The sequence below is a fragment of the Alligator mississippiensis genome, chromosome 4, assembly GCF_030867095.1.
Source record: "Alligator mississippiensis isolate rAllMis1 chromosome 4, rAllMis1, whole genome shotgun sequence".
NCBI lineage: Eukaryota > Metazoa > Chordata > Crocodylia > Alligatoridae > Alligator > Alligator mississippiensis.
In genome coordinates this window covers 187,250,735-187,269,713 of record NC_081827.1, presented here as the reverse complement: position 1 = coordinate 187,269,713, position 18,979 = coordinate 187,250,735, and the positions used below count along the sequence as shown (strand labels likewise).

The 18,979-nt window shown below is 39.2% G+C and overlaps 1 protein-coding gene across 3 annotated transcripts in view; it reads left to right on the top strand.

Annotated features, from left to right (window-relative positions):
* UBE2F (ubiquitin conjugating enzyme E2 F (putative)) overlaps positions 1-18,979 on the top strand; it is a 126,645-nt gene that overhangs the window by 16,081 nt on the left and 91,585 nt on the right. For 2 of the 3 annotated variants that reach the window (XM_006274371.4, XM_006274369.4), the window contains exons 3-5: positions 8,127-8,156; positions 14,545-14,610; positions 18,517-18,584. In XM_006274371.4, coding sequence (XP_006274433.1) covers positions 8,127-8,156; positions 14,545-14,610; positions 18,517-18,584 — 164 coding nt within the window. The remainder of the gene's footprint in view (positions 1-8,126; positions 8,157-14,544; positions 14,611-18,516; positions 18,585-18,979) is intronic. The other variant, XM_059727188.1, reaches the window with a different exon arrangement.

The following is an 18,979-nucleotide window of genomic DNA, read 5'->3' as shown; positions in this document are numbered from 1 at the left end:
ACCTTACTGACTTTTTTTTTTTGTGAGTTTGGAATTGCATCAAAGAGATTTATAGATTCATAGATGTTAGGGTCGGAAGGGACCTCAATAGATCATCAAGTCCGAACCCCTGCAAAATTGTTTCATCTTTTTTTGTTTCTGTGTTGCATGAAGGACCTATCCAGATAGATGCATCATATTGTATGGGGGGAGACTGACTGCAAACTATATGCTATTAATTGTGCAAAATAAACAAAATGGTGGGAATTTTTTTTTCTAATTTTTTTTGGAGCTATAATAGTAGTTGGTAAATGGCAGGCTGCCATAGTAAGTAAAACACTTTTGGGCTGAAGTGTTTTAAAATTTGATGTTCCTTTATAATTTTAGAAATATTCATAGAGTGTAAAGTCAAAAGAGACCACAATGGATCATCATGTCCGGCCCCCTGCCCCTGGCAGGAAAGAGGACTGAGGTCAGATGACCCCAGCCAGGTGACTATCTAGCCTCTTCTTGAAGACCTCCAAGCTAGGTGATAGCACTACCTCTCTTGGAAGCCCATTCCAGATCCTGACCACCCTTACTGTGAAAAATGTCTTCCTAATATCTAACCTAAATCCACTCTCAATTAGTTTACACCTGTTATTCCTAGTCACTCCCTGAGGCGCCTTACTAAGCAGTGCTTTCCCTATTCCCTGTTGACCTCCCCTAATAAGTCTATAGGCGGGCGCAAGATCTCCCCTCAGCCATCTCTTGTGAAGGCTGAAGAGATTCAGCTCTCTCAACCTCCCCCCATAGGGTCTATCACAAAGACCACTAATCATACGAGTGGCCCTCCTCTGGACCCTCTCGAGATTCCCCGTGTCCCTCTTGAAGTGCAGCGTGCAAAACTGGACACAGTACTCCAACTGCGGCCTGACCAGTGCCACATAGAGGGGGAGCATCACCTCCTTTGATCTATTAGTCACGCACCTACTAATGCATGACAAGGTGCGATTGGCCTTGTTGATGGCCTCATTACACTGCTGTCTCATGTTCATCTTGGAGTCAGTTATGACTCCAAGATCCCTCTCTGCCTCCGAGCCACTGAGATATTGTTTGTTAATAAGAGGGTTGATTTTTATAGTTATGCCTACTCTTATTTCTCTTTGTTTTATGTATGAGTTCCTAAAAAGCACAGTTGTAAGACATTGTGTTACGAAAAGTAGGTTCTCCGTATGAAGTTGGTTTGAATGAGTAGTTGTAATCTATATGTAAAACATTAGTGGAGTTCTAGTGGTTTTCTGTCTTACTGAAGCATAATGAGATACTTAATAAAATGAAGGTTTTACTTTTGATGTACTATTTGGAACAGAATGGTGTGTGTGTAAACAGCCTGGCTGTAACATCCATTTCACTTGCTTACTGGCCATGATGAAGTGTCTAGACTTAGTATGTTCAATGCACATTTCAGCATTCAGACTTTACACAGATTAATGTTTAAATTTGATTTCAGTGATTTGTCTTAACTTTAGATCAGCAGTGTAAATGGAAAGGATGATTTCTTTTAAGCAGAGGTCAGGATTGCACACTGGTGAACACACCTCTTATACTATCTGTTTTTCTGGTCATCCCATCTCAGAAAGAACATACTAGAATTAGAAAAGATATGGAGAAGGAGAATAAAGCATCTGGGCTATGGATCAGCTGCCATACAAAGAGAAACTAAAAAGGCTGGGATAATTCTGCAGCAACTGCTGAGAAGAAATACAAAGCAAGTCTTTGAAAATGTGAATAGTATAGAAACAGTAATATATCACAAAATTAAAAAACAAGGTGTATCCAATAAAGTTTAGGCAGCAAGTCTGAAACAAAGTACCTTTCTACCCATTGTGTAAGGACCTACCTAAATTGCAGTGTAAATGCACTATGCAGTGGCTCTTTTTATCTTGATCTTGCTGTGCTCCCCTCTTGCCCCCAACTAGCTCAGGGGAACAAGGTCTCTCCCAAACCCTGCTGGTCCCCCCTAGTGAGTTTATAGATGGCCACTAGGTCCCCCCTCAGCCTTCTCTTACGAAGGCTGAACAGGTTCAGGTCCTGTAGCCTCTCCTCATAGGGTCTGCCCTGCTGTCCCTGGATCATGCAAGTGGCCCTCCTTTGGACCCTCTTAATGCTGTCCACATCCCTCCTGAAGTGCGGCGCCCAGAACTGGACACAGTACTCCAGCTATGGCCTGACCAGTGTCGCATAGAGGGGGAGGATCACCTCCTTGGCCCTGCTTATGATACACCTGTGGATGCATGACAAGGTACGGTTATCTCTACTTACCGTGTTCTCGCATTGTTGGCCCATGTTCATCTTGGGGTCAATAATACTCCAAGATCTCTTTCTGCCACCGTGCTTTTGAGAAGGGAGTTCCCCAGCCTGTAGGTATGCTGCTGGTTCTTACTACCCAAGTGCAGCACCCTGCACTTGTCAGTGTTGAATCCCATCCTATTTTCATTTGCCCACCCCTTTAACCTGTCCAGGTCCAGCTGTATCCCATCTTTCCCTTCTAGTGTGCCCACCTCGCCCCAAATCTTGGTGTCATCTGCGAATTTAAACAGGCTGCTTTTCACCCCGTTGTCCAAGTTGCTAATAAATAAATTGAACGCTGCGGACCCAAGGACTGAGCCCTGGGGGACCCCACTGCCCACTTCCCTCACTTTGTTGAGCTAGTAACTATTGGAGTTGAGGATGGTATAAAAATATTAAAATAAACCTTTTTATTATGAAAAATAACTTTTGGATCATACGTCTGTAGTTTTTAATATATTTCTTAAAGTTGGTCTGCCTGTCTTTGTTTTGAAAAAAAAATCTCATTAATGAATGAGTAGTTCTCTCACCTGTGCATTGGCGCCATGCAGGGGGGGACATGTGCACCCCCTGAGATTGGTGTTACCTGCAGGCAGTCGCTGCTTGCCGTGCTGCCACCCCCCCGACACCACCGCAGCTGCCTGCAGAATCTCCTCACTCACTGCCACCATGCCCCTGCTGACCTCTCTACTTTTCCCAGGCCTTTTTCGTTAAACCCATTTTGTATTCCATGGACCCATTACTTGAGCTGACAAAAATCTGTTTAATGGCTTCTGCGAACACTTGTTTGCTGCTTTTTCATGCCAAGTTGAGTTATGTCAAGCAGAATTCTGTTACTTCCTATTTCTACTTGTTTCATAAACTTTGCAGAGAACAGCATATTCCAACTGACCACACCTTTACTTCTATGGGCAATTTCTTGAAAACACTGATTCTTAGTTGCTTTAGGTCAGCATTCCCCAGCTGGTGTGCTGTCGGGCATGTCCAGGTGTTCTGTGGCATTTTGGGCTGGAGCCACGCCTCCAGCCAGGCAGGGGGCATGGCTCCAGCCGGTGATTCAAGTGCCACACCACCCTCTCCCCACTGCTCTGCGTTCAGCGGCATGGCGCCCCTCTTTCCCACCTCTTCCCCCTCCTTCCCCCCCCCCCAACGCTCTGTGTTCAGCTAGTGTGCTGTGGTGTGGGAGAGGCCATGTAAGTGTGCCTTGTGGTGAAAAAGGTTGGGAAATGCTGCTTTAGGTGGTCTCAGGATTTTTCATACCTGTACTGAAAATAAAAGGAACTTTAAATTTAACAGTCTGAGCCCACTGAGTTATCCATTCAAGGGGGAAAAAATATTTTCTACCACAAAGGAAAAATGTACTAATTTCAGAAGGTTCAATTTAGCTGTTCTGAATGAGCTGAGGAGGGGAGAGGTAAGGCTGCTGTTGTATGGAGCTCCTATGAGTTAATGTGGATGGCTGCCTGACCATCGGCTTCGTTGCGGTTTCTGAATTCCACCTTTTCTTGCTGGTCATGAAGGACACGAGGAGCAGGCTGGGTTGTACTTTTCTCATTGCTCCTGCCTATGATCAAGGAACAGGTTTCAGAAGGCAAAGATTTGGTCTCAAAATAGGCATCGAGTTTGGTGAATTTGGGATAGTGGGAAGCAGAAGGAACATTTTACTTGTATTTTATTTCATCATTGTTAATCTACTATTATTCTCTTATTTCATATAATATTTTACTTTTCCCTTACACCCCGTCACAATCCCTCTGTTCAGCCAAGAGTAGCCTTCTTGAATACCATCAATACTCTTGAGTACACTTGGCGAACATGCACGGGAGGTCATTCTTGGCAGTTCCTCCCCAGCTCTGGAGTTCTCTCCCTCCTTGAGGCCCACTGGAGTCCCAAGCTTGGATGTCTTTTGGAAGCACTGTAAGATCTACCTATTTTAAGAGGCATTTGGCAAACAAAGTTAGGCCAGGGGATTGCTTTAGGGATCTGTGGTTTCTAGTGATATTCTGGTTCCCCTTTTAAGTTCTTTTGTTCTATTTTCTCACTTTTTTTTTTCATAATGCTCCTGTTTTATAAGTTGTTTTGTTTTCTTATCGTAAGCTGCCCTGAGGTTTTTGATGAGAAGGGCAACATATAAATCACACAAATAAATAAGGTGGTGTTTGTGTTTGAGCTGAGTCAATATTTTTGGTGTGCTGGAATTATAAGTGTTTAAAAATTGTTCAGTGAAAGCACTCCACAGTAATGTGAATTTTTTTGAGGCTTTTTTTAGACTGAACTTAAGCCAACTGTTGTGGTTTTGTGAAAGCACTAGGGCAGTGGTTGGCAACCTTTTCTGGTTGCAGGCTGGAATGATCCAGTTTGGATTGGGGTAGGTGTGCAGTAGAACTTGGCCATCCTGCTGCTTTGCCCTGTGGCAGCATAAAAAGAGAGCACCCGTGGCAGAGGCCCCCTGCTGCCAAATGCCACTGGATCCAGTGGTTCTGTGGGCCAGACTTGGCTTGTGGGCCACAGATTGCTGACTCCCATGCTAGGATATTGTTGCATAGGGTATTTTAAAGAACTCAAATATGTTTGTGTTTATATGGTTGAGACCATACAACATTCATGTTGTTTTGCTCTGGTCCTCTCTATATGATCTAAATAGAGCAACCCTCAATTTTGTGATTTATGAGTAAGTTCAACAGAAGCCAGTCTATGTTAAGGCAGTGTGAGAATGATGTTGCATCTGTGATTGGTCCAGAAATTGTGCAGGTGGCAAGGATTATTTAAAGGGTGATATCTTATCTAACTTTATCCCACCTACATAGTTGGTCCCATAAGATACCACCCTAAAAAACCCTTGCCTCTCTCAATATTCTTAAGGACAAGAAGTTACACATAAACTGGCTTCAGTGATCAGGAACCAGTTTAAACCTGTAACGGATCATAAGTTTAGTGCAAGTAAACCAGTTTCAAAATGGCCGAAACTGGTTTAAGATAAACTTGGTTGAATGTAGTATCAGACTTAACTGGTTTGGGTCCAACCAGTTTATGCAGTGCCTGTCCCAGATCCTTTCCTGGTTTAAGTTGAGTTAAATCTGAGTTCCCCAGCATGTTTTTCATCCCTGGACTGGACTCTCTGCTCCAAGGGAGCAGGACTGGCCCCACCCCCAGCAGCCAGAAGTAAGGTAGATTCCCTTGCCTCACCCCTTCCTCTGCTGGGGAATCGACCTAGCTCCCAGCTGGGGCAGGGGAGCAAAGCCCCCACTGTCGGCTTCCCCCCTCCAGGCACAGGGTGGGCGTTTTCACCCCTCCTCTTTCCCGCAGCTGCCCCACAGGACTTACTGCAGGCCACACTCACAGAGAGCCCTATGCTGCACGACAGTCTGAGATGAGGGAGTTGCAGCAGGGGACCTCTGATAGGAGCTACTTCCCCCATCCACCTCCAGGTACCCCCTGGCTGAGGTCCATGCAGACCAGGGTGGGGGTTTATAACCCTCCCCAATCGCACTCAGGCCTGCCTGGGCCTGGCCACGGCCCCCCCGCAGCTTAGTTTCCCTCCAGCGGAGGGCTCATTCTAGTGCCCCCTGGCTTCTGGCCTGAGCCACTGCAGGCATGTGCCTGCCTTTCTGGAGTCAAAAGTGGATGCCGATCCACTTGCAAATCGGTTCAGTCTATGCAGATTAGAGTTGCCTGCAAAGATTAAATGCCTCATCCTCCCCCCCTGAGTCTGGAAATTTGGCAATAGGGTAATGATGGTAGCTTTAGTTGCCACTCCCTGGCTGCCATGTTCCCAGATCCATGGGGAACCCTACAGGCCAGATTGAATGTGGTACCTGGCTGAGCTGAGGCACCACAAGGCCCAGTCCCCAGAGCACGGAACAGCCCTTTGCCACTCATTCGGCCCACAGGACTGAATGGTAGAGTGCCACCGTGATAGATGATTTGATGTGGAATCAACTATTAGACTTGAAAGACTGAATTTGCACTGTGCTGTGCTAAGGAATTTACCCCCTTGCATTGTGAAGCCTGATGCTTAAATACTTTCCAGTAAAGGTTTAAGTAAAGACCTTGTGTATAGCATCAGCGTGTGCCTTTTGGTCGTACTTTAAGTGAGGGTGAGCATTCATAAACCCATAATGAGTGGCTGAATTAAGTTTGAAGCTTATTTGCAGAGGACCTCCAAGGAATATTTTAGGCTTGTATTACTACATTATTTAAATTGTGAATTAAAAGAAGGTGTTTTCATTATAGCATTAGTCAGATTCCTTATTTATCTCTAAGTTCAATACCAAGTTCAGTTTGTTTTAGGTTCAATATCTATTTAGCTCTTTAAGCTCAGTATCAGGAGACAATTTGGCTCAGTGACTGCTACTATTTAACTGTCAAAAACCTAGTCTGAGTTATTTCAACCATGAAGTGACATAAAAATATGGAAAGCAGGGAGGGTTGAAGTGCCTAATTCATTTTACTACCAAATATTAAAAAACCCTACATAGGCTAGAGCCTTTACGTTAAAATGCCACAAAAAAAATTTGGAGTCGCTATCAGAGCAACTTCGGTTGTGCACTAAAAAAAATTCTCTTGAAGTTCAAAGTCAATAGAGTTGATGTAAAATCTAAAAAGAGCTGTATATCTTGAGCTGGGATTTTATTATTTCTCTTGCACTGTTGGCAGCCAAATTCATGAGCATTGTGCTAGCTTTCTTGTGAGCCAAAAATGGAACCTAATTAGCCTGTTTTCATTGCTCTTCCAGGATAAGATGCAAGAAAAGATTTATTTTTACATATACTATTTTTAATATTTAAGATATGCAGGCAAACTGAATATATTGGAAGGACTAAATATAAGTAAAACTTATTTGAACATAAACTGCAGATCTGTGCAGTAGAGTAGGGTCAAAAGGAAGGCATTTACCAGCCACATCATAGATGACTTGCAAATGTTTCAGTTTAGGTATACCTTTGGGGCCCTGGCAAACATTGCAATTATGGTGCTGTTTAACATGCAAGTGCACCATAAATTATAACGTGTTGTCCACCTGCATTTTTATAGCTGGTTTGAATTGCACCTTAAATTGAATGTATGGTGTGGCAGGTGTCTGTTAGAGCTGGGGCTACCCCATTTGGATCCAACTCACAACTGATGGGAGATGCATGGAATGATTATTCATGCCCCATTGCTATATTTTATTAAGTTGAAAGGGAAGAGTTGCTGCTCCTGTGTTTTGTGAACTGTGCATTTGTGCCCCATTAGTCCTGTTTACACTGTGCAACTGAATAACCAGGTCCTTTTTCTTTTGTTAACTAGTAACAATTTACATAGGAAGATAAAACAGTATTTCAGACTGTCCTTATGTTTGGGAGACTTCCTATTTTTTTCCATTGTTAGTTCTGTTTTGATCCACCAGTAATTAGCATTGCTGTGAGCCCTAGACAAGCATCTTGTACACTTAATGTAGTAGACTTGTTCTGTGGAAGCTCAGATAAACGTTCTGGAAACATCATGTGTGATGGGGGAGCTGAACCAGTTTTAGTTGCATTTAAGATTTTTTTTTTTCTTTCTTTGAAGAATGTCCCAAGACCAAAAGAGCATTTCTGTGGAAGAGCATATGAAAAGAAGTTCCAAAAAATGGAACTTTGTAACCTCATCCCTCACAGGAGGGACTTGAAGACTAAAAATATTACTTAATGTATTGAATACTTTTTAAAGTAATTGAATATTGTCATTTTTCATTGTGTTTTAAAAAGTTTCTTAAAACTTGAGAGATGTGCAGTCAGAACTTTTTATTTCTCTATGTCTGCATTTAACAATGATGTTTCTGTTCTTTTTAACAGAGGTTGCTGAACTTGAAGCTAATTTACCTTGTAAGTATGGCTTTCAATATCATGCACTTTGATAGGGAGAAACTTAGGGGCATGGAAATTGATTTGATTGTTTTCTGAATTATGAACATGTTTTATGTTGCATCTTTATAGTGCTGCTGCAAGACAGCAGTATGTTTTTTAAACATTCACTCAGTTGATAGCAGGCATCCTTGATCTTGGTGTTCTCATTCAGAGTATGTATTAGCTTCCCTTGGACAGTGGTAGCTATTTTAATTAAATACTTCATATTGAAGAGGATGGGGCCCATTATTTGTACATTCCCAATAACTTACAAGGGGTTGAAGTTTTTTCTATTACTGTCAGAAGGTTATTTCCTCCCTTCTTTCCCTATTAATTCCAAAGTAAAACAGCTATTGAATAAAGGAAAGTGATCCATTTAATAAATATCTAGAACACACACTGAACAAATCTAAGTTTCTTACTTTTATTTTGGTAACTTGACACTTGCTAGATTGGAGTATTAGGGACAGTTAAAACAAAACAAACAAAAAAACTAAACAAAAAAACAAAAGCCCAGAAATGAGAATGCACAGTAACTTGTGTTCCTAAAGGAGAAAATGTTTTTCACAGTGGAGCCTGTTGCTAAAACAGAAAATTGCCCTCTTAAATTAGCAGGGAGAAAATGCTGCTGCAAAATGTCAACTGATACTTTACATGCAGAGTTAAGTAATTTGCTTCTGCAATCCAGCAACAACTAAAACTTTGTTGTCATAAGCATCTGTCAGTTTGAGAAGAAAAACATTTTTCTGAATGGATGATAGGATTTTTTAGGGTGGGGTGGGGTTTAAGCTTTGATTTGGCTGAGAATGGGTGTTGGCAATGAATCTAGTATAGCTGTTGCTGGACACTTTCTTTATAAACATGTGCAAGGACAGTAATGAGAACCATTTCAGAAGCCATACCCCTCAATAAGCACTCAATACTGTGCCAGTGAGCACACAACTTGTGGGACAGCTCTAACCTAGGGAAGCTTGCTAAAAATGTCTGTCAGCCATGTAATGGGTCTTAATGGTGCTTTTCAGGCCCTCTGACTTTTCATATCTTATTGTAATGCTTCTGAATCTGGACCTTTTCAGGGTAAAAACTTATGTTTTGTTGGTGGAGAAGGAAGAAGAATATTTTTTTTTTTGCAAATTAAAAAGGAAGGTGAAAGTGGGAAAGAGGACAAGGATGGGCAGTGAAAGAGAAAGCCTGCTGATATTGGTCTGTTAGACTTGCCCTGTTTAATTTTGTTCTTACCTAAATATCGCAGGTAATTTTTATTTTGTGCAAGACTGTGTTCAACCTTTAATGAAAACACTTTTCTAACATGAAAACATTTTGCAAGTTGACTAGTAATGAATACTATAAAAATAACAACAGCAATAGCAACCACGAAAAAACCCTCCTAACACATGGCTTGGTCTGATTTCAGTGTCTGGGTTCTTGTCCATGTCTCTGTCATTAACAAACTTTAAATGGGGTAGATGGGTGAAAAACTCACAGACCCTTGGGTCATTCCAACCAACGTGAGAAGTTTTTGTTATTAATTGACCGAGCAAGATTAATAGCAGAGCATAATCTTACGGGACAGGTCTTGACTACCATGAAGTGAAGCTGGTCAGGCTCTTAGTCTCCATCAGCAGGGGATTCTCCCAGTGGTTCTGTGGGTGTCTTGTAGGGGTCTCCAAATTCCCCCACCCCCAATGTCTAGTATTTATGCATGGAAGAATAATTTCAACATTTTAATACTTCATCCCTGATTTGGTTTTATTTAAATATCTTTGTTTCACAAAGTGTCAATTAGTTAAGATTTATACCCTTGAGAAAACAAAAGGGAGGCTTCCTTATGTTTCTTCCCTCTTATCCTGGAATGCTGTTTTAACTCTGGCCTGTTTATGGGTTGACAAGATTGCTTTGTTTTTCCAAAGGCCTTTTTACCTTGTGTTCTGTGTGGTGTCTAAAGAGGCATACAGATGGATTCCCTTTGCTATGTTAACTAAGCCATCTGTTTCATCTGCAAGGCTTCATGCTTCGGTCACTCGGAGGCTTCTGAGGCACCTGTGTCTTAGCCGCTGTCTGTGGCTCAGGCCTCTTGAAAATGGTCAAATCTGGCAATTGCACTTGGCATTGCCTTACAGTGTGGAGAGCTCATATACTTTGGTGATTATTCAACTTAAATACTGCTTAGTTTTAAATAAATAACAAGTAGTAATGTACCTCACAAAATATCACTTTGGTATTTCAATTTGGAATCAAATATAATGATCCTCTCCCATTCCCACTGTGCACCTAATTCAGGATAATATTGAATGTCTTATTCATATTCATATGCCTGGTTGTGAAATAAGTCTTTTTAGCCACCAAATACATTTCAGTGTCAAAATAAAATACTTAATTGTTTTAGTACGTAGTAAAAAATGATCATTAGTAATATTAGATAGTCCATTTAACTTGCTCTGATTTCAATACTCTGGATGAAATTTTGATTTCTTTGTTTAAAGAATGTTTTGATTGTAGATGTGGATTTGAGCTAAAGAAATATTCTTGTATCACAAGTAGACCTATATTTCCAGAGAGCTTAGTATGTTTTAATTTCTCAGACAAAAGTAAGAGTTGCCAGTTTGACAGACTTGAGAAATGACCACAAGATTTGGAGAGGACAGGTGCGGTGCAAATTTTTATAATGCCCTTTGGCCAGTGTGTGCTTCCTCTAACCATCAAAAACTACTCCTGGGGATGAAAGAAACATAGTCTCCCTATTCATCTGTTCTTAAGGTCCCTGGCACATATTATATTTAGGATTTAAGGTATTAACCACACCATAAATAATAACCCAGCCACATATTAAAGCCACAATTTATAGAGTAATAATTAGCAAATGTACCACAAAGATATTCCACATACAGTACGTAACAGCTTTGTGGGTTGTCTGTATTGCATCTTAAGTTTAACATGTGATGTGTCAGGGTTGACCTCGGACAGATCCTAGCGCTCAACTGAGCATAGGAATATGGTATGGGGAAGCTTTGGGGTCCAGGACACAGCCCTTCCCTATCTGATCAGCAGGATTGGGCTGGTGGCAGCACCAGGTTCTGGATATGGTGCCCCTTCCTGATCCCTGGAGGTAGATGGGGGGAGGTGGGGAGAGGGTGCTGTGACCTGGACAATTGGGGAACAGCGTCTTAATGTCGGGCTCGCTGTGCTCCAGACCTTTAAAAAGCAGGCCTACAACTGGGAGCCTGGCATATGGGGAGCTTTAAAGAGCTCACCTGCAGGGGCATTCTTTAAAACCTTTAGGTGCTTAAACTCAGAGTGGTAAGAGGCTTTGCAGTCTTTGACTCCTGGCACTAGCTTTAAAGAGTGGTCTGAGGCAGCTTCCTTGCCAGGGATCTTAAACCCTATACTTGGCATCTCCGGCAGGGGATTGGAGGCTCCTGGAAGGGTAGTCCCCATTGTGGGGGAGGGGTCCTTCATACCTCCCCTTGCTGGATGGCATGGTTGTTAGGATTGGGGATCAGATCCCATTGTACTGTTAAATGGACATGTGCCATGGACCTCCATCTCTCTACAGGCTGCACAAAAAAAGGTGTGTCAGAGGGGTCAGCTCGGTCCCTGGGACAGCCACGATGCTCAGGGCAGCACTAGCTGCTGTACTGCTGGTAGCTGTGGTAGCTATTCTCTGCCCCTCAGCCATTTCCAACCCCCCACCCCCCAAGGCTGCCCCTACTGCCACTCAGGATGTTACTAGGGGCTGTTATTCTGTACACTTGTGGCTGCTGAACTAAGACCACCATTTCATTTTGCACTGGCTAGCAAAGAGCCAACCAGCAGATTCATGCTAATGGATTTTGATGGTCTTTAATTTGGGATCTAGAGTTGAAAGGTTTTCAAATTTTGTTTCCCCAAATTTTCTTGGTCTTTCCTTTTTTCCCATTATTGTTAAAAATCTTTGTAGCTTCATGTTTGCAAGGATATAAGCTAAGGTGTTCAATTCAATTCATGTGATTTTTTTTTTATCATATATATGAACATAAATAGATGAGTTAAATTTTTAATATGCTATTTTAACAAAAAAAAATCATTCTCTTACCTTTCAAGCACAGACTTTACTAAGAAAATATTTGCCCCATTAAATGCTCTGTGCACCTAGAATCTATTAAGACAGATATTAAAGCTTTTTATATATCACCTGTTAGAAGTATGTGTAGGAACTATATTTTGCACATCTCTTTTCAATAGGAAACAAGTTATGTGCTTGCATACAAGATTTCTCTGTTAAATTTGTATATATTGACTAGGCACCCTTCTGATCATGTTTGAAAACTACACAGTTACCATTGATATGGAATGATAGCCTGTCAAAAGTTGTTTGAAAGAAATCGGGTGGTCATATTAAAGTAATCCCTGCAAGCCTGTGTTGTGGTATATGGTGATAGGCTCTTTGACAAATTAAAGTGCACAGGCTTCCAATACAGAATTTCAGCTTCCTTGCCTTCAAAAAGAAATGTACATACAAAAGCATTTCTTTTGTGAGGAGAGGAGTTCTATTTCTTTAAAGGCACTAAGAAACTGTAGCTGAAATTTAAATCATTTTAAAAGAGTTTTTTAGATGCTTTAAGAATGGCTTTAGAGGTAGAACTTCTAATTGTTATGGTAATTTTCTGTGAGTTGAATGTTGTGATAGATGTTGGAGTTAGTTATAAGCTCATTGTACTCCCATGGCTGGACATAGTTATGGAAATAGGTTTGCTAAGACAGCTGAAATACTATGTTTCAGTAGGTGCATTCTCTGTATAGCTCGTCATTATTGCACCTTGCAGATGTAAACAGCTTTTAATGAATGTGAAAGTACAGTAACCATGATTTGTCATAGACTACAATTAATAAGTTGTTCCCATGTCAAATGCAGTAGCGTTGACTACAAACTGCTGTGTCACCAAGCAGTCATTATGCTAAGACTCTCCTCTGTATAACAGTATCTTAAATTAATAAGATATTGTGTGGTTTCCAGCACTTAAGTCTTGAGGTATAGACACACAAACAAGTTGCCACAAGATAAGTTAGGGCCTGCAGTTACAACATCTGAGCTACTCTGTGATAACTCTATATATGTTTGTACCTGGTGATAAAGCTAACCTCATCTGCATTGAAAAAAGTAAGCTGCTTTGCACTTGACACAAGGTAAAAGCATGCACATAGGCAACTACTACAGTAGTTGACATGCTGTAAATTTACAGCTTTAGTTTACCTTGAACTAACTTGCACGTCTATATACTTAGAATCTGATTTTCTCTGTGATACAAAATGTGTTACTAGGGATGGTTTTTAAATGCAATTTAGTTGCAAATGCAAAACAAGGTAAGAATTTTCAGACTGAATTATTGTCCCATCCAATTTCTATGTTTTGTAAAGGAAGTTTAATTTTGGTGTACCCCTCTGATAGGTAAATTTAGATTTTGCTTTTATATTATAAAGCTTTCTATAATGAGAAAATAGAACAGTACTGTTTTAGGGTCACATACTATATGGCCTATTATAGTGTTTAGAGAATCCTAGAAACTTGTTCACTTCTAAAAAATGCACTTTAAAGTTTGAAATTCTGTATAAAATTGGCATTCATCCTTCTGCCTCCACTTGCCTAGGAATTATTCCTACTCTTCCCAGGCAGTTGAATTGCTTTTCCTTCAAGTGTTGTTTTTATTTTGATAGGAATTGTAACTAGACTTTAAGCTTTGTTATTGTGATTCATAGTATTAATCTGATAACTTCCTAGAGTTGGGAGGAAATTTAGTCCTTCTGAAGTTTGAGTAACTTGGCAGATTCGCTCTTGGTCTCTCTATCATCTTGAAACATCAGATACTGGCTACTATCACAAACTCGTTACTGTGCTCAGAGAGGTAACTTGTTTGTTTCAGGATGACCATTCACATTTCACTTTCATTTAATAAATTATATTTTACCTTCAGTTAAGAAATGCTTAGAATTTGAAAAAAGTTTGGAGCTATCACCCTTACAATTTGGAAGAAAACCCTAATAGTTCTGTGTTTTTATCTTTCTACATTTTTCTTATTTCATCAGCAGTTATATTTGGTGCTTTCTATGTGGAGTGAAATTAATTCTTTAGTATGACTTTATTTCATTTTACTAGTACATCCCATATTTCTTTCAAGAGCAAAAACAGCACCAGAATTGTGTGACATAGTTTTTGGTGAATGCTCTTTAGGAAGGAAATTTGCAGATGATGGGGAGAAACTAGCAAGTAAGCTGACTAGAATGTAGATATTGCTTGGTGAAGTATATCAGAAGACTTGACAAGGATGTATGTTTCAGCCTTGAAAGTTTGAAAGACAGTTGTTTTGATGCAAATTTGTCTTTTGCTTTGCAGGTACATGTAAAGTGAATTTTCCTGACCCAAACAAACTCCATTACTTCCAGTTAACTGTAATCCCAGGTAATCTTTTAAAATACTTCTTAAATAGGAAACATTAATGGATTAATTTATACTGGCAGTGTTTTTATCAAAAGTATGGGCTGTCTGGTGTCTGATATGCATGAAAAAGGAAGCATTTGGGAAGCCTTTACTATCTGTTTGGAGCTCTAGAATCTTGTTAAATCAGGAATAGCAACAGAGTAGAAAGATGTAGAGATCTCATTTATGAATTTTGATGGGCTAAATTTGATTTAGTTTCAGTTTAAGTATTTTATTTTAATTGTTCAGGTGCAACTCAAGCTATTTTCAGTAGTGATTTTATTTTTGACATATGTTGTAAGCTGTGTTTTATGAGCACCCATATATTGTTGCAGATCTGTCAAAGTTAATTAAAAAAAATAATTCATGGAGAGTTGAATAGCTGACACATTTAATAATACAGTAGCAGTCATAAATTGACACACGTCAGAATGTGCATAATAAAGGATAATATCTTGCTTTTCAAGTATTTAAGTATGGTGTTTGTGTCATCTGCAGCAAATGCTATTTTTTTAAAAACAAATGACTATAAAAACCTTTGCTAGAACATTGTGATATAAATCCCAAATGAATTAATCAAATATAATTCTCATGTTGAAAACTGTTTATTTTTTGTTAATGATCTATTTGCTTGCAAAATTTATTTTCCAAAAATTTCATAGCAGTTAATGCAACTTGAGGTTTTGCTGTTTAAATTTTGTAGTTGTATATACACAAAGCTGTGTACATCACCATATAGCTTTTGGGTGCATCTGTACAGAAGACTAGCCAGTTAAGGGCTTGATACAGCTTCTGCTGAAGTTTTGCCTGTATCTGAGAATTTATAAAAGTCTAAATGAAAATGTGTTACAGCTAAAATATGTCACATTGTGCTGAAGTTCGTGTCTAACATCATTTATGTTGAAATACTAGCCTCTTCCTTCTGGTTCTAGGTTTGTGTTTTGTTTTTTCTCATTTACACCAGGCTTTTAAAAATGTATCTCTGACGACATTAATCTGTTGCCTGTAAACAACAGGCTGACCAGCACAGGAAACACGTCTTATATATGTTTGTAGTCCTATATGGTTTAAATGATTACCAGTGTAACCTGTGGTATTGATACCAAGCAGACACTAGATGTCACTGTTGTTTATTAGCAAAGATCAAATAACACCTAACTGACAGTAGAGCTATTGCCCCTCTTCAGTTAAATAGTTAATTCATGGGTTTTTTTTCTTAGATTGGAACATTTAGAGACTATCCTTTCATTATACCCAAATTATGATAAAGATTAAATGTATTAAACCTGTGACTGAAATGTCATATTAGAAACTGATTATGTGTAGAGAGAGTATTAACCAAATACATATGAAGGTCATCATATCTTTTGATCTGTACTAACTTTTGTCCTTGAGCTTAATGAGTGCTTTTTCATAATATTATGTAAGATTTCAGTTAACTTTTCATATGGTCACCAATATGAAATTTAGATGTCGTATATGTAAAACAATGATAGCTTTCTTTTTTTTCTCTCTCAAATCCAAAGTATCCTAATAGATTATATGTGTAACTAAATTGAGCTGAACAAAGGCTCTGTTGTTGAGAGATGGTCCATGAAATGGTCATGGTATTCTTTGTATTAACTTTATCTCGGTAACAAAACTACCAAAAAAGAGGAGTGATTTTTTTTTTTTATATTTTTTTTAATTAGCATTTTGTTAATGTATTGTTGTACAGCTGAAGTGCTGGCACTTAATCTGATCTGAATAAATGTCTATTTTCAGTTGTACATAATTCAGTTTCAGAATCTTGATTGATTGATTGCTGCCTGATATAAACACCTGAACATGTGAACATAATAAAAATTGGGAAAAAACTTAAGTTTTTTAAATTGTAAAACAAGAATAAAAGAACCACCAAACTGATTTGTGTTTTTAGGACCCAAACAATCACTGTTTTTGGGGTTTTTTAAACTGACAACAGCAGAGTTGATTTAGTATTTCCCCCCAGAATTGTCCAAGCTCAAAGTGGCATGAGATGTCAGTCTGAGGCACCTCTCATTCTAACAGCTCAGCAGTATTGCATAAAAATATGTATCTTCTGGAGGAAAGAGCCAGTCTTCCTCATCTGTCTTAGATTTAATTGAGGTGGTTATTTGCCTTGACATGTCTTGATATTGCCATTTTTTAGTTTAACTATTAAAAGAGTACCTTCCAAAAGGTTAGTGTTACAATTTTTAAACTGTAGACCACAATTGAATTCAGCTTGGCTTTTTGAAGTCAGTAATTATTATTAGTTTTTTGTTTTTTTTTATCTGAGACTGCTTCTATAGTGCAGTTCTTTCCTGTGCTACATGGCTATTCAGGATGTGTAGATATAAATCTTTGAAATATACCCAAGTATCACAGCTGGTATAGAGCATGGAGTTACCCTATGTTCTTGAATATAAGATGGACCCCCCCCAATAATTACATTCTATATAACACATTTATAAAACTTACAATATAATTTTCCAGGCATAGAATCTAATTTTTGGAGGTTTGCCTTTAATTTTGCCTTTAATTAAGGTTCTGCACTTACCCAGAATACAATAAGCTTAAATAATCAGTACTCATTGAGTACACATTGCTGTAGTTTTAGCAAGTCCAGAAACTGACTAGCTTGCATTGTATTTAAGGCTTCAGCTAGCAACTCTCAAACTGTTAGAAACCCTGAAAATGAAGGGAATTAGTTCAGTTTGGGGCTGCTTATACCACAGTACTGACATCCATTGTTTATAGCACTGTGATGTTGTTCTGGTCCCAAGGAATTCCTATGCACTTAACCATTAAATGTATTTGCTGCCTATGCAAATACTAGCTTTTATTAAATGGTAGTAATAGGTAAAGAATTGGAGCTGCCATTAAGTCATGCAGTAAATGAATTGTGTACTTATCCAGGATGCATAAAAGTAGAGTACACTGTATTTTCTTAACTGGAGTTTTGGGCTGCTTGAAGACATTAAAAAACAAGCAAACCAACTGTACTTTACCTGAAGAAGCAGTGTGTTACTTCAAACCACCTCTGCAGCATCTGTGTAAATTGGGCGTTTCAGAAGGGTTTTTTGGTGTTTTTAGCTAAAGCTGATTTTGTCAGCTATTAGATAAAAGCACCCAAAAAGCCCTACTAAAGCACCTGATCTTTATAGACATCAGGCAAGCCAGGTCCAACTAATGTGCTGCCTCTTCTAGGTATGCATGGGGCTCAGCTGGGAAATGTACAGAGTTTAAAATAAAGTAAGTGTGTGTGTGTGTGTGTGCGCACGCACGCACGCAACAAGCCTTGGTTAAGAGTAGAATAACAATGTGCTAGTAAATAAGGTTAAACTTTGGGTTAGATTTCCCATAGCTTTCAGTGGTTTTAGAACCAGCTCTTGAGACAAGAAAGGGAATGCCATTTTCTGCAAATAATAGGTTGTGTTCAGTTCACAGCTCGTTTGCAACAAACGGAATTGGTCTGGCTTCCTCTCCTGTTTCTTCCAAGAGTTGATTGTGCTTGTGTTATTTCAGATTTGATGCCAGCTTTTTAACCCAAAGAAGTATGTGAAGGCGAGACTCTTTTCTTCCTTCCTGCCTCATCACATCCATCTCTAGCTTTGTGCACAAACAGACTTCTTCTAAATCCATACTCTTGCGTTTTGATTAATTGTGGTGTCATATCCCTGACCTAACAGCAGAATTAGGAGACTTACCATTGTGCCCATATTTCTCTCTCTTCTCCTGAGTAAAAGATAAGATAAACGTAGTGCTTGACAATATAACATCAGTGATCAAATCACATGATAATCTATGTAATAACAAAGTACATTGTATTTGCTGCTGCCTTTTTTTTTTAATTTAATTCCATTGTTTTGTGTTCTTCTTTGTTAGATGAGGGTTATTACCAAGGTGGAAAATTTCAGTTTGAAATTGAAGTTCCAGATGCCTATAATATGGTGGTGAGTATATTTAAGCTATTTGTCTAACAATTGCCATTTGTATTTTATTCTCTATAGAAATAATAGAATTTCAGTGAGAATTCAGTATTTTTATTCTATTGTAGGTAAGATTATCCTCATTTATGCTTCTGCTGCTAAATTTTCATGGGTATGTCTCTTGAAAATGACAAGATGTGCCTTTAATTTGCAGTAGTTTGGATTAGTCTACTCATGAGTACAGCCAAGAAACCTCATATCAAGGTGTCACCCTGAAGCTTACTCTCTTCATTCCTTCTGTCATCTTATTTCCTGGGACATGCACATACTGTAATCTTTGTTCCATCCATAAGAACTATTTGCCTAGCAGAGAATGAATAAAACAAATGAAAGGCAGTTGTCAAGGGTTGGCTTTCATT